General features: G+C 35.8%; 2 protein-coding genes across 2 annotated transcripts in view; one reads left to right on the top strand and one right to left on the bottom strand.

The window, feature by feature from the left end:
• LOC111441360 overlaps window positions 1–7,363 on the bottom strand; it is a 12,919-nt gene extending 5,556 nt beyond the window's left edge. The window contains exons 1-8 of the mRNA XM_023078311.1: window positions 6,602–7,363; window positions 5,644–5,718; window positions 2,082–2,197; window positions 1,488–1,602; window positions 1,258–1,386; window positions 847–894; window positions 408–589; window positions 124–320 (exon numbers count right to left, since the gene is read on the bottom strand). Coding sequence (XP_022934079.1) covers window positions 124–320; window positions 408–589; window positions 847–894; window positions 1,258–1,386; window positions 1,488–1,602; window positions 2,082–2,197; window positions 5,644–5,718; window positions 6,602–6,748 — 1,009 coding nt within the window. The 5' untranslated portion in view covers window positions 6,749–7,363. The remainder of the gene's footprint in view (window positions 1–123; window positions 321–407; window positions 590–846; window positions 895–1,257; window positions 1,387–1,487; window positions 1,603–2,081; window positions 2,198–5,643; window positions 5,719–6,601) is intronic.
• An 877-nt stretch (window positions 7,364–8,240) lies between these two features.
• Window positions 8,241–11,337, top strand: LOC111441369 (probable aquaporin SIP2-1). The gene is made up of 3 exons (XM_023078326.1): window positions 8,241–8,743; window positions 10,610–10,870; window positions 10,963–11,337. The coding sequence occupies exons 1-3, from the start codon at window positions 8,456–8,458 to the stop codon at window positions 11,125–11,127; spliced, it is 714 nt and encodes a 237-aa protein (XP_022934094.1). The 5' UTR covers window positions 8,241–8,455; the 3' UTR covers window positions 11,128–11,337.
• Window positions 11,338–11,832: the final 495 nt, after the last annotated feature.

Below are 11,832 nucleotides of genomic sequence, written 5' to 3'. Positions count from 1 at the left end.
AAAAAAAAAAAAAAAAAAAAAAACGATCAATCAACCAGAAATTTACAAGGAAACATGAGGTACAGGCGTTGAAATAATAAAGACAGAAAGAGTACAAACAGGGGTAGGACTGAAAGAACGCACCAGATTGTTCCATTATGGACTGCAAATCTTTTAGAACTGGAGCTGCAATACCGTGTTCAGTAGACCATAAATTTCCATTATCAAAGTAACGAAACAAAGATTCTAAAATACGCCTCATGGTTGTAGCTTCTTTGGCAAGTTTGGCCATGTTGTGTAGGCAAACCCTAGACCAAAAGCAAGGGTTTTGGACATCCTCCCTATCAAACAAGGATTGTTAATGTATAATGCAACATTTATCTCAACAAGATTATAAACTGGGGACTTAATCAGAGTCATATGATTACCCCGTCAATATCATTTCACCTCTTTCAGTCACGATTTCCCTCCAAGATGGTGTGCTCATCAGGACAACTGATGATGAAGCGATATGACCCTCATCCTGTTGCACTTCTTGGACCCACCGATTATTTAAGTTGTCAGAATTTTGTCCAAAAACCCCATAGTTTTCCAGGACCACTGTAACAATCTGTAAAGACAGGACAAACCAAGCTAGGCTTCAAATTTCATATAATGATAATACTAATCATTAGAAATAATGTTTGATTTTCCATAAAAGGAACAAGTTTTGGGGAGGCCATGGGAGATACGAACCTAGTATTGATTGCTTGAATCAACAACTAAAAGATAGGAACATGGATAATAGAATAAAGAAGCTATAACAACACTATAATATACTTAGGATAACAAAATCCAGATCAGTCCAGAATTTCTGAATCAACTTACATTATCAAATTCGGCAGAAATATGAGAGTATTCACCCATAAACCATACCTAGAAGAAAACATAAACCAAATGAGTTTTGACAAGCTATTTGAAAGATACATTGTACAGAAGAAGGAATATACTTTGAGAATGAAAGTTTTATGCACGAATCAACTTGTACTCTCTTTGCAAGTTCATGAGTACTAGGTACCTTATTATTGTTATTATTTTGTCATCATCGTAAGAAACCATAATAGAATCACTAAGAAGAATGAAAGAAAGTATAAGTGTTTACATGCCAAGAGAAACAACAGAGAAAAGAAGTACAGTAGAAAAGGGACAGGGATATTATCTTCTCTTCTTTTCTATGTACTATTAATTCCCTTTGACTAGCTTCACATAAATGTAAATAGTAGAAATAGAAAGGAATACCATTGAGGAAAGTCCTTGCAAGCCAGCTGAACGCAGGATTTCAGCCCCTTCATCAACTCCAACATCTTGAGCTAATTGACACAGTTTTGGAATAAAGGCTTCTAAGTTAAACGTGTAAGTCCCGTCACTCTGGACCATCAGAAGTTCAATATTAAATCAATAAAATATATATTGAAAACCTCCGTACTTCTGTACTGAATACAAGGATTAAAGCTATATTATTAACTTACCTGACTATTCACAAAACTAAATAGAGTCTGGCATCCTATTACTTGCATTTCCCTCTGCCGTGTTTGGTCCATTAGGGTTTGCATAATGCTTATTAAGCTACTTGCAAAAAGAGGCCTACAAGTAGTTCGGAATCCTCATGAGCCAATTAGTAATGTTTTAGAACAGACACTATGTTTCACGTCGTCTTATGGATGGGTGGCGGAAAAGTTTTAATAAAAGACATAGAATGCTACCTAGATTCTAATGGACAGCAGAAATCCTTCAAATACAAAATCAAATAGATCCATTTTTAGTAGATTTCAGAACAAATTTATAAAAGATGCTAAATTTTCAACCTCATTTCCTTACTGCCTAGGTGCTCATAATCCCAATATCTAAATAAAAATATTTACTTGGGCACGTTCCAAGCATTAGAAAACATTGTTAAATCCATTGAGCTGTAAGAGAATAAAAAATATATTTATTGACATAAAAGTCATTGAAGATTTTTCGAAAGGTCAAACTAAAGCGTTCTCCCTTAGATATGACAGAGTAGATATTAGGTGCAGATAGACAGAAAACAAATCAAGAAAACAAAAGATGGTTTTACTCACATTTGCTCCTTACATGAAGCCACAAGTTTTTTGTAGATGGACATGACAATTTTAACGGCTAGAAAATTCTCATTCCTCAATTCTTTGTAACACCTTTGCTCAAGGGAAGTTGTGATCTGTTCATGAGATTTGGAAATTAAAAATTAGTACAAAAACTATAATCAAGCATTGAGCATGCTAATTAGTCATTGATAATTATTGGGGTAAAAAACTTTATCGGAAGAGAAGAAAGTATGAAACTTGATTTACATAACTCTTCCAAAGACGGGAACAACAATACAAATGATAAAATGCAATTTGAACTCCGCAAAGATACACGAATACATGCACCACAATAACCAGAAACTTCCTGAGATGATCGGTTTATCTAGAGCAGAAACTACATCCTATGAATTTAGTTTGAAAAAAATTAGCATAATCCTTTGTTAATTTGGTAATATGGTCAAAGAAGAAAATATATATCTTTTATCAGAAAAAAATATATATCTTTTATAGGAGACAATTTCATTCCTGATTGATTGACATTTACAAAAAGGATGTAATATTCATGGTGCTTACAAAATACCTTCCCAATTTGCAAGGAGGGAGGTATAACCGTAGGAAGTAAAAATACTAAACAATTTACACCAAGATATAGCTTGGTAGATAACATTGTCGAAAAGCTTGGTATAAATCTGTGTCTTTTTTGCGAATATTCTCTGCTTTCTTTCTTTCCAAAGATTCCAAAAGAAAGTCATGATGCGGTTTTTCCATAGTAGGGCTTTTGCATTCTTGAAAGTGTAGAAAGTTAAAGGTCATGTCCAATAGATCCTTTACCTCCCTAGGAAATGTGAGATGCTTTCCGAATATATTGAGAATTGTTGTCCAGGAATTCTGAGCTTATGTGCGTTGCATAAATAAGTGGTTTTGTGATTTGTTTTCTTTCTTGTATAATGGACACCAATTTGGAGAAAGAGTGATGTAAGACATTCTTTTTTTTTTTTTTTTGAAGATTTTCACTTGTGTAATGGTTTTATGCGCAGGAAAACTTCACCTTTTTAGGGTGATGTCCTTTCCATAATGTCTTTGCTAGCGTGAGATTTATTGCTTCTACTTTTTCCCCCATGTCCATCATCAAGGATTTTGTAGAGAAGACCCGGAGAGCCAAGTCAGTGAATCTGTTTCATTTGACAATACCACAAGAGCAAGGTCAAGACTTAATTCGGCCCATTTTGTTGCTTCATTATCCTTTAAATTCCTACCAAGCTTCAGGTCCCAGAATCTGTTGACAATGTTCCACGTTTCTTTGATTGTGGCATTTTTACTATAAGAGAGCCTGTAAAAAAGTGGATATCGCAAGGCTAACATGGTGTTTTCAATCCACGAGTCGGTCCAAAATGATGTGCTTCCTCCATCACTCACTCTATGACAAGTTCGGTTGTACAAGATGGAGGGGGTTGATTTTTGTTTGATGTAGGAGTATATTTCGCCTTTATAAGATTTCTCCACAAGGCTTTTTCTTCGTGATGATATCTCCATATCCATTTGGCGATGAGAGATTTGTTCTTCTTTATCAAGAAAAGACCGAGGTCTCCTTTTTCTGTTGGGAGGTTTATAATATTCCATCTAACAAGGTGTAAGTCATCTTTTCACAAGTAGTTTCTGAATAATCTTTCTATATCCGCAGCCACTTATTGCGGCATTTCAAATAGAGACGTGTAGTAAGTGGAGAGGTTGGATAATGTGGCTTGTATTAGGGCAAGTCTTCTGCCTTTTGAAGTATAACATGATGACCATGTTGACAGCTTTCTTTCTATTTATTCAATAATAGTCTTTCATAAGGAAAAAGATTTGTGGTTTCTTTTTAGAGGTAGTCCTAGGTACATATTCGACCATTCTCCCTTTTTACAACCATATATGCTACCAAATTCTTCACTAATCTCTGTTCTAATATTGATGTCCATGATGTCTGTTTCTTGGAGAAAGATATTTTGTCTAGAGAATCCTTTGAAGGTTTTTACAGTCTCAATCATGTTTTGTATAATATAGGCATCAGCCAAGTCAGAAAAGAGGATTGTGTCGTCCGCGAAAGAAGAAAATGTGAAACTTGGTTAAAGATATCTTCCAATAGAAGACAAGAATACAAAAGATAAGGCGCAACTTGACCTTCAAAAAGGATACATGAACGTATACAGAGCAAAAGCTACTCCAACATGATCAGTTTACCTGATGTAGAAACTACATCCAGTGGACTTAGTTTACAAAAAAAATCATTCTTCTTAATTAGATTAATAATATGATGGATAATGTCTTGTTCATGTTCAGCATCTCATTTGGTAGCACAGACCTCAAAAGCCACCAAAACTTTTCTCCAAGTTGAAACTCACGGTTTCTATTCTGGATGGTAGTACTCAAACTCATGAAAGAGATGATAACAAATTTTCAAATTGGGTTGAGAGAACAGAGTTACCAAAATTAAAGGCATTTTCTTCCTGTTCCTTATCTTCTTTATTTTGTGGTCATTCTTTGCCGAATATTTCCATTAATCAAAGGGCTTTTTCTACAATGTCCTTGTATTGAGAGAGATGTTGGTACCCTCGTAGGTTTTTTGAGTTTATTTCTTGTATTAGGAAATATTATCTTACTCTGAAGGCTTGAACTTTTTAAATCTTCACTATTTTAATGAAACTTTCAATTTTTATTAAAGAAAATAAACTAAAAGGCTGAAACTCACGCTTTCCCACTAATCCTTGATAGAATAATAACATTTGATTGAAAGAACTTTTGCAGCATCATAGTTTCTTCTTCACCACTGCAGTCTTTCCTTTACTTTCCCAAGGCATATATTCCTACGGAAATCTAATATATTTTTCAAGAGAAGCCGAAGGAAAGAAAATATTTACTGCTTGTTCTCAAAAAGGTTAACTGACATGCAAAGGTATACGGTAAATAAAATAAGAATCTCTGCATGAATTATGTTTCCAGAAAGTAACTTTCCAGCTTATCTCTTACTTCAAGATGCTATAAAAATGAACATGTAACATCCTTGTAGAGTTGAGCTGGAAAACTATCCAACCTGGGTTCCCAAAAGAGTTCCTCCAGGGATCAGAAATACCAATCAATCATCATTGACGCGACTGTCAAGGCTCTAAGCCCCATGAAACTTTCTAAATCAATAAAAATCATGACAGCTGAATGAAAGCCAAAATAAAATCAAACATAAAGAAGCTTCTGGAAGAATGGTCATCAGAGACAATCGGGCAAATCCTAACTAAAGCACAGTAGGCATTTACTAATACTCATCGAGCGATTTTTATTTTAAAGCAAATGAAAATAATTAGGAAGTATGTAAGGCAAATAAACAAAAAGATGAGGACAAAAAAATTATGTCGGAAGTACGATGTTGGAGAGCAGTTATACAAATATACTTTGGGAACAATGCCATCCAGCTCAATGTCATCGACCTTGCAGATGATGTATAATTATGTGAACCAGCCACGACAAAAGTGAACAAACTCTTATGAAAAATAAAACTGTGAGATCACATAGCAGACCACGGTGTTAAGAGTTCAATAAATTTTACCTTTGGAATTCGAAGAGGATTTTTAGCAGCATATTCACATAATTTTCCTATCTTCCGCTCATTCGGTCCTTCTTCCTAACATAATATAGGGATTATCCTCAATCAATTATGAATAAATACAAAAAGAGTGATGGACAATTCAATGAGAAGTACGTTGTTGAGAAATGAGGGTTCGTGATAGGAAGACCCAACAAATGAAAATAAATAATAATATTGATAATTTTTAATAAAAAATAAAACAGCATATTCGACCCGACCACTGAATTGAGTTGGGTCTTTTTAGTTTTCACCTTACAAAAGTGCATAGTCAAAGCAATTGGCTCTCAAAAGGAGGAGTAAGGAGAGATTAATTAGTGAAAACTCCACTCCTATCAATCTTTCACTAGTGAATATCAGGAATGCCAATAAGACCTTTAGAGTTCAACATAAACACAAAGGAATTTCTCTCTTTCGATTCCCGGTCATATAACAGCGAGATTGCCGATCCCAAACCATAACGGTGACTATTTTTGGATAGGTCGAGAGAAAGGACTGAGTGATCCTTTGAACAGCCTCCCCCACTCCAATCATCCAATCAAAAGAAAGAGCTATTCCCAACCCTAATCTTGATGAAAGAACCTTACAAGTATCGCGTTGTAGCTTGACAATGCTAAACCAAATCCTAGAGAGTAAACAAATTTCTTTTCAAGGAAAGTCAGTCAAAACACACCATAAATTTTTATCATTAATCACTTCCAGAAACCCCCCACAAGAAGATAGAACGTTGCACCAATATCAATTATCTTGTTTTCTTAGACCAAATTGTACTTCAAAATTTCAATATAAAATTCACCATGATTTGTCGTCACCAAAAACCCCCCAAACCCCATTAGTGGAACACGAAAAAACAACAGTCATAACAAAGCAAAATAATGCTGGGTCAATAGTAAAAGTGCTATAAACATAATAAAATACTAACCAGATTACGAGGGAATATCTCTGCAATAATCTTCTTGTACCTCTTCACAGGCTGCCTAGACCTTGCCCTCAATGCAGGACAGAAGAAACAAAGACTACCACATGCAGGCAATACTTGCCGAGAAATCAGACCCGAAATAGCGCTCATATTCAAAATCTTACGATCACACAGACACAAAAATCCGGCAAACCCTCACAAGATAGCCCTTTCTTTCCCTTCTGAACAAATAAAAAATCGAATTCCAATGTCGAGAAGGGAAAGAAAAGCTAGAACTCAAATATGCACTACTTCAAAGCCAAATCAACCAGCCTACAAATTGAAAGATTCCAGTCACTATGTCGCAAGTCAAACGCGGCAACGACAAAACACCAAAACCCCACCAGTTCAGATCGATAAAACCACGTCGCCAAATGAATAGCTAACAATATTATTACGATCAGAATTCCGATAAAAAGTACCTACGATCATTGTCTGAAAGAAGCGCGCAGAGGCGAGGCCGAAATTCGTCTAAAACTAATAAGAAATTAAAACGTATCCGGAATTCCAGCGTCTAATTTCACCGCGAAAATCCCAGTCTCCCTCGATTCCCTCTCAAAAAATGATGAAACTATCCGTTTCCAGGCTGCCAATTATGAGTGAAAACCCAAAAAGAATCCCAAACTTCTTTAACGGCATGGTTGTCTGTGGGTCCATAATACATGGATGGCTGGTCCTGAACCCATCGCCATCGTTGGATCGTGTGAGAGCTTTGTTGGCAGTTTAAACCCATTTAAAACTATTGTTTTCGCTGAATAGACATACGGACGTGCCCTGCCGTCTTCTAAACCCAAATGTGAGACCAAGCCACATTAACATTTTTTTTTTTAATATATATATATTTTTTTAAATACTTTTAAAATTTTAAAATATTAAAAAATGTCCGGTCTTAACTTGGTGGAGTGGTCTAAAATATGCTCGTGAACTATAAAAAAAATAGCATTAATATTTTTATTTTTTAAAAAATAAAAATTTTTGTCGTTACAAAAAGAACGTAAACTAATTCATTAAGATTTAATTACCTTGTTTGAAAATATAAATGAGAAATTTGATAATCGAATTTCTAAGGGAAATGTCTCAATTTAATCGAATTTCTAAGGGAAATGTCTCAATTTAAGATCTAATTACATTCCTTCACGAATCTCATTTTTACCTGAATTGTGGGTATTTATAGTCTCTCGAAAAAAACGTCTGTGGCTGGGATTTATTTCCGATCCCCTATAATCTCCACCAAACGAATCGATTTTACTCTTTAAAATTAAAAATAATACATTCCAACCGTTTGATGTGATCGAGTGATGAGGGGACATAAATCTTTTTGACTGGACAATATATATATACACACCCTACAAAATTAGAGAGTTTCTTATTTTTATTTAAAATTTTGATATTTACTTAACCAAAAAAATAAAAAAATATATTTATTTTTCAATATATATATATATATATATAGAAATTGAATAACGAAAGAAGAAGATTAAATAAAATATTTTAATCTATATTAATAATTTTCCTTTAAAAAAAATTGTTAAGAATATTTATTTATTATTATTATTATTTTTTAATTTTTGATAAAATTCAGATTCTATATTAAAATATTCCGTCAAATGCGAATCAACGTTGATCGACCGCCGCCGCATTGGAATCCGATAATATCGTCAAGAAGACCAATGTCGTTCAGACATTCTAAGGTCGTCTAGGTCCCATCAAAATCCCGCCCACCGACGGTCAACGTTCCTTCATCTTTCTCTTCACTTTGATCAATCGAGTAAAGATCAGGGTCACTGAAAAGAACCCCAGAAGGTCTCCATTTCAACGATGGCTTCTGGGGCTCGATTGCTTGTGCTGGATTTTGCCCTATCTTTTATGTGGTTATGGTCGGGGGTTTTGGTTAAGATCTTTGTTTTTGGGGTATTGGGGTTCGGAAATGATCCGATTGGCGAGGTTGTCAAGGCTGTCTTTTCGATTCTTAACATGTTCTTGTTCGCGTTCTTGGTGAAAATTTCAAAAGGGGCGGCTTACAATCCTCTTAATGTCTTGTCGGCTGCTTTTTCTGGGGGTTTCAGTAGCTTTCTCTTCACTGCTGGTGCCAGAATTCCTGCTCAGGTTCTTTTCCCCACTTCATTTTGTAGTTGTATAACTTAGTCTGGGTTCTGTTGTTGTTTGCATCGCCATGATTTTGTGTTCAAGCTAAGCTTGAATTTGATGTTATATTAACACCTGAACACTCTTCTGTTTGACTTAGAAATTTATTCTATAGGGAAGCTTATGCTGCTGCTTATTTCTTGCTTTCATTGTTGGTTGACTTCCATTTCTGCCTTGGTGCTGGGATGTTTGTCTATGCATCTTCAATCCTTTGGCTTGTTGTTCTTTCTTCTGTTTTCTTGGTTCTTACCCCTTTGCACCCTCTTAGGTTAGAATTGTTAAAGAGGTCAACCTTTTAGTTGGATAGGTATTACATGAGAGAACTGACACTATGGACCTTGTTGGTTGTGGTCACACTATGGACCTTGTTGTTTGTGGTCACACTATGGACCTTGTTGTGTTTGGACCGGTGCTTGGCTTTGATACCATTTGTTACAGTCCAAGCCAACCGCTAGCACATATTGTCATCTTTTGACTTTTCCTTCTTGGCTTCCCCTCTTTTAAAACGCGTTTGTTAGGGAGAGGTTTCAATACCCTTATAAGGAATGTTTTGTTTCCCTCTCCAACTAACGTGGGATCTCACAATCCATCTCCCTTGGAGGCCCAACGTCCACGCTGACACACCGCCTGGTGCCTAGCTCTAATGCCATTTGTAACCGTTACTAGCAGATGCTGTCTTCTTTGGGCTTTCTCTTTCGTGCTTCCCCTTAAGGTTTTTAAAAACGCGTATGTTAGGGAGAGGTTTTCACACCCTTATAAGCAATGTTTCGTTACCTCTCCAACCAATGTGGGATCTCACAATCCATCCCCTAGGAGCCAGCGTCATCGTTAGCACACCGCCCTGTGCCTAACTCTGATATCATTTGTAACAGTCCAAACCCACCACTAGTAGATATTGTCCTCTTTGGGATTTCCTTTCGGGCTTCTCCTCAAAGTTTTTAAAACGCGTTTGTTAGGAAAAGGTTTCCACACCCTTATAAGAATGTTTCATTCTTCTCTTCAATCGATGTGGGATCTCACAGTCAATAAAGAGAGAGCTTGGCATTGAGGGGGTAGGGTCAGGGAAGGGGCGTGATTGGTGTGTCACTGGGTCGGTGGGGGAACCCGTAGGAAGGGCGGGATGACCCGCCAAATTCACATCAGAAATTACCAACATAAACACAAACGAAATCGTCGAATTCAATTGAATAATTAGGAGGCAAATTTGGAAAGAGCATACATTTTATATGGGGATTGTTTGTCAAAGTTCATCGCAACAAAATTCTAAGTATAAGGTAGATTTTCATATTAGGGAGGTTTGAATGTTGCCATTCTTCTGGGGATCATTGAAGCCTTTAGGCCAAAAGCCAGCACAACGAGATGAGATTTGGATAGTTTAGGAGTTTTTACCTTACCTGAACTATTCTCAATAGAATGTTCTCTAATGCTATGTCGTCCGTTCCGAGCTTCTTAGGCTCATGACGAGTCATCGATACTGCTGAACTTTTTCTCGTATGAATGTCGGTAAACTTTGTTTAAAGAAACCGAGCTTTCATTTAGAAAAATGAAAGAATATACAAGTGCATATAGACAGGCCCACAAGAATATCCCGTAGGAAACTCACATAGGATACAGGGTGAGTTTTCACCGAGCTAATCACTTGAGTCTATAAGCTACGTCTCTTATCCACTTCTCTATAAGGTCGATTTTCTTCTTTCTTCAAACCGGGTCAAGTGTTCAGGTTGATTGAGGCTGTGAGACAACAGGACAGGGAAGTATATGGCCTAAACATGCATCTCCATGCTCACTCCAAAAACATAACAAGTTATGGCCTAATTCTCTCTTCAGGTACTTGGAGCTGTCACTGCTGTTAGGCTGATTATCCACACGTTTCCCGAAGCAGGACGAGGACCCCGTTTGAATGTTGGCATCCATCACGGTGCGTTGACAGAAGGGTTGTTAACGTTCGGCATCGTCTTCATCTCACTCGGACTTTCAAAGAAAATCCCTGGAAATTTCTTCATGAAGACTTGGATATCAAGTTTCTCCAAGTTAACACTTCATGTTCTTGGTTCTGACTTAACTGGTGGCTGTATGAACCCCGCATCCGTAAGTGTTGATGATGATATCGTTCTTATTCGCATCGATTTTCAACGTTGAAAGGACGCTCAACGGACTAATCGTTTTCAACTTTTCCATAGGTAATGGGATGGGCATACGCTCGTGGGGAACATATAACGAAAGAACACATTCTTGTATACTGGATCGCTCCGATTCAAGGAACTATAGCAGCGGTATCGACGTTTAAGATACTATTTCGAAAACCAAAAGAGGAGGAAGTAAATACAAAGAAGAAATCAGAATGAGTAAGCTTGGTGAAGTGAGTTGCTCTACTGATGGATTGCTTAGCATTGTTCAAAATGTATATAATTGTTTACTGATCTGTGCATGCTTTTCATTTCCTTCTCTTGCAAGAAATGTGTTTCTTGCTATTCAAGATTGCACGTTTTTTTTTGCTATGCGTAGCTCGGTGGATAAAACACCAATTACTTGAATAAAAGTAGAAAGATTGCCTACGTCTTATAGAGATATATGTTCATACCCTTATACTTTCAAAAGTTTCATACTTTCAAAAAAGTTTAAAAAAATATTTTTACGGCTAATTTTGTATGGAAATTGATAAGACGTCGTGGACTTTCAAAACTTTCATTAATACCCTTCCACCATTAAAAAAAAATTAAAAAAACTTTTATAAATTTTTAAAAGTAGCACTAACACTGTTTACCTTTATAAATTTTTTTAAAATTATATCGTCAACACAGACGAAAATTGTTCATCGACACTTCATAGATTACTTACCATCGTTTTAATGTTACTTTTATAAGTATTTTTTAAACGTGATACTAATTAGAAAGGTATTTTTGAATTAAAAAATTGAAGGTATTTTTAAATTTTTTTTAAAAGAGTAGTATTTTAAAATATCTTTAAAAAATAACCCATAAAAAAAAACTATAATTTTATGAACAATTATATAATATATATATATATATATATATATATATATATATATA

This window comes from Cucurbita moschata, unplaced genomic scaffold (genome assembly GCF_002738365.1).
Source record: "Cucurbita moschata cultivar Rifu unplaced genomic scaffold, Cmos_1.0 Cmo_Scf00004, whole genome shotgun sequence".
Lineage (NCBI taxonomy): Eukaryota > Viridiplantae > Streptophyta > Magnoliopsida > Cucurbitales > Cucurbitaceae > Cucurbita > Cucurbita moschata.
Note: the sequence above shows the minus strand (reverse complement) of the source record. Positions and strands in the feature narration are given on the sequence as shown.

What these genes read in the sequence shown, in the direction of transcription:
- LOC111441369 (XM_023078326.1), top strand. Translation starts at nt 8,456, where the DNA reads ATGGCTTCTGGGGCTCGATTGCTTGTGCTGGATTTTGCCCTATCTTTT. An exon ending in GTGCCAGAATTCCTGCTCAG is followed by an intron (nt 8,744 to 10,609) that starts GTTCTTTTCCCC and finishes TTCTCTCTTCAG; the next exon opens with GTACTTGGAGCTGTCACTGC. An exon ending in GCTGTATGAACCCCGCATCC is followed by an intron (nt 10,871 to 10,962) that starts GTAAGTGTTGAT and finishes ACTTTTCCATAG; the next exon opens with GTAATGGGATGGGCATACGC.